This window comes from Myotis davidii, unplaced genomic scaffold (genome assembly GCF_000327345.1).
Source record: "Myotis davidii unplaced genomic scaffold, ASM32734v1 scaffold672, whole genome shotgun sequence".
Lineage (NCBI taxonomy): Eukaryota > Metazoa > Chordata > Mammalia > Chiroptera > Vespertilionidae > Myotis > Myotis davidii.
In genome coordinates, this window is record NW_006283438.1 from 15,880 (window position 1) to 19,190 (window position 3,311).

The window sequence follows — 3,311 nt, forward strand, 5'->3', positions numbered from 1 at the left end:
CCCCCGCCAGCCAATCAGAGCGACTATATGCAAATTCACCCAACCAAGATGGCAGCCGGCAGCCATGGAGCTGGAGCAAGCAGGAGGCTTGGTTGCTCCAGCAATGGAGGAAGCCATTCTTCCCGCTTGCCCTGGCTGGCTGTGGCCTCCACTCAAAGCAACAAAGTTTCAATCATAGAAGATAAATAAATCCCAGATACCTGCTTCCAGCCAGCCTCCACAGGGAGCTTGAGTGGCTGGGGGCTGTGGCCAGCCTGAAAACAGCCATCAGCCCCTCACCCAGACTGGCCAGGCACCCCAGCAGGACCCCCCACCCTGAAAGGGGTGTGGCCAGCCTGAAAACAGCCATAAGCCCCTCACCCGGGCTGGCCAGGCACTCAATCGGGACCCCCACCCTGAAGGGGGTGTGGCCAGTCTGAAAATGGCCCTCAGCCCCTCATCCATTCTGGCCAGGCACCCCAGCGGGACCCTCACCCTGATCTGGGACACCCTTCAGGGCAAACCAGCCAGCCCCCACCCATGCACCAGGCCTCTATCCTATATAATAAAAGGGTAATATGCAAATTGACCCTAACAGCAGAACAACTGGGAATGACTGGTCATTATAATACACACTGACCACCAGGGTGCAGACACTCAATACAGGAGCTGCCCCCTGGTTGTCAGTGTGCTCCCACAGGGGGAGCTCTGCTCAGCCACAAGCCAGGCTGACAGCTGCCAGTACAGTGGTGATGGTGGGAGCCTCTCCCGCCTCAGCAGCACTAAGGATGTCTGACGGCAGCTTAGCCCTGCTCCCTGCTGGCAAGTGGACATCCCCCGAGGGCTCCCGGGCTGCCAGAGGGATGTCTGAATGCCAGCTTAGGCCCAATCTCCCAGGGAGTGGGCCTAAGACAGCAGGTGGTCATCCCCTGAGGGGTCCCAGACTGCAAGAGGGCACAGGCCAGGCTGAGGGACCCCCCCGAGTGCACAAATTTTTGTGCACTGAGCCTCTAGTCTATACTAATAAAAGGGTAATATGCTAATTAGATTGGGTGAACCAGACATCTTCCAGATGTCCGACTTCCTTCTGGACATAGCCATGATGGTGGGGGCCCAGGCAGAGGCGGTTAGGGGTGATCAGGCTGGCAGGGGAGGGGGCGATCAGGTTGGCAGGGGAGCAGTTAGGGGGCAATCAGGCCAGCAGTCAGAGGCAGTGAGGGGCGATCAAGCAGGCGAGCAGTTAGGAGCCAGTGGTCCCAAATTGCCAGAGGGATGTCTGACTGCTGGCCTAAACCAGCAGTCGAATATCCCCCGAGGGGTCCCAGATTGGAGAGGGTGCAGGCTGGGCTGAGGGACCCCCACCCCACACACAAATTTCATGCACCGGGCCTCTAGTGTATTTATAATGGTGTATTAGAGTCATCTCATCCCTGCTCTCTAGAACCAAATGTTAAATATTCAAACATTTTGTGAGATGGTTGTCAAACTATTGGTAGTTTAAAATTAACCATAATGGGATTATTTATATTATGGAAATAAGTTATTAATCAGATTTTTGAGAAGGGAGGGAATCCTTGGTCTAGTTATGAGTATATATAGAAATATTTATATTTATCAGACCTGTGTAAATATAGTTCATATTATTAGGTTGTCCACTAAGGAGATCTAGAAGAAAAAAAGCCCTAGTAGGAATGAGCATTCCCAGATCATAGATATTGGTTTCTAAATATCACTTCTTACTAAAGTGACCAAAGCTCCTTGAGAAATGACTGATTCAAGCCTCAATCAGGGGAAATAAAGAGAAACCTAAAATTTTCTCATGCCAGGAAGCAAGGAAGTGCAAACAAGAACAATGAGAGGTAAAGCCCAGCTGGTGTGGCTCAGTGGTTGAGCATTGACCTATGAACCAGGAGATCATGGTTCAATTTTTGGTCAGGACACATGCCTGGGTTGCGACCTTGATCCCCAGTAGAGGGTGTGCAGGAAGCAGCCAATAGATTATTCTCATCATTGATGTTTCCATTTCTCCCTCTCCTTTATCTCTGAAATCTATTCAATAAGAACATATTTTTTAAAAATGATAGGTAAAAATGATACTGGACACTCTGTATACTAGTATATGCCATTATACATTTGTCAAAACCCTAGAATGTGTAATACCAAGAGTGAACCCTTATGTAAACTATGAACTTTGTGTGGTAATCATGTGTTATTATATGTTCACTAGTTATACAAATGATCCACACCTGTGAGGGATTTTGATAGTCAAGGAATCTGTGTATATGTAGAGGAAGGTGGCATATTAAGTCTTCTGTGGAATTTTGATGTGAACCTAAAACTACCCTAAAAAAGTATATTGTAAAAATAAAATATTAAGATGAAAGAAGAAAGAACCCCAGAGCCCACTTAAAGGAACTCCAGTGAACAAATCTAAAAGAATTTGATCACACAAAAAAAATGTAAGAGAGTAAATTTATAATATATAAGATTATATTGACATAAATAAATAAATAAATGAGAGAGAACAGAAAACTTTACAATGAAACAGCCTATATAATAAAAGGCTAAAATGCAAATTGTCCCCTCGGGAATTTGACCAACCATGAGTTCGCCTGCTTGTTATGACGTGTGCTGACCACCAGGGGGCAGCGTGGAATGAAAGAAGGTCCCAATCAGCCATGATTGCCAGCCAGGCCTAGAGACCCTACCCATGCAGAATTTTGTGCACCAGGCCTCTAGTCAATTTATAAATGTAGAAGAAATGATGGAATTAGAATGTCATAATTTTGCAACCACCATGGTAATAATGAATAGTCTAAAACCATCCATTATGATAAAACTAGTAGGTGAAAGTTTCAAGAGAAACAGAATATTTAGTTAGTCTGAAAGGCTTCCCCCCAAGTTACTTATTAATTACAAATGAAAAATAAAACTTTATAGTAGGTTAAGCTAGTGAACACAATTTTAACCAAGTGTTCCAAGTTAAGGTGGTCAACTGCCTCTGAGCCTCCCCATCACTGCCCCTCTGAAGCATGCCTTGTTTACCTTTATGGGAGTCTGTTTCTTTGGAATTCTGAGAGTTAATCATCAGCTGAAGTAAATCCACTCGGTGCTGGAAGCAGAAGGAAAACTTTCAATGTTAGAAATAAATCAAGAGTTCAGTACAGTGGGGCCTTGACTTAGGAGTATCCCGACTTACAAGTTTTTTGAGATACCAGCTGTCTCTCAGCCAATTTTTTGCATTGAGTTGATAGAGTAATTTGAGTTAATGAACTCCTTAATGAGCTCGGTCTCGCAACGAATTAAGCTCGTAAATCAAGGCCCCACTGTAC

The 3,311-nt window shown here is 45.6% G+C and overlaps 1 protein-coding gene across 1 annotated transcript in view; it reads right to left on the reverse strand.

The window, feature by feature from the left end:
* LOC102763345 (cytochrome P450 3A12) overlaps positions 1-3,109 on the reverse strand; it is a gene marked incomplete at its 5' end in the record, with an annotated part of 17,183 nt that extends 14,074 nt beyond the window's left edge. The window contains one exon of the mRNA XM_006753649.1: positions 2,938-3,109. Within this exon, the coding sequence (XP_006753712.1) occupies positions 2,938-3,109 (172 nt within the window). The remainder of the gene's footprint in view (positions 1-2,937) is intronic.
* Positions 3,110-3,311: the final 202 nt, after the last annotated feature.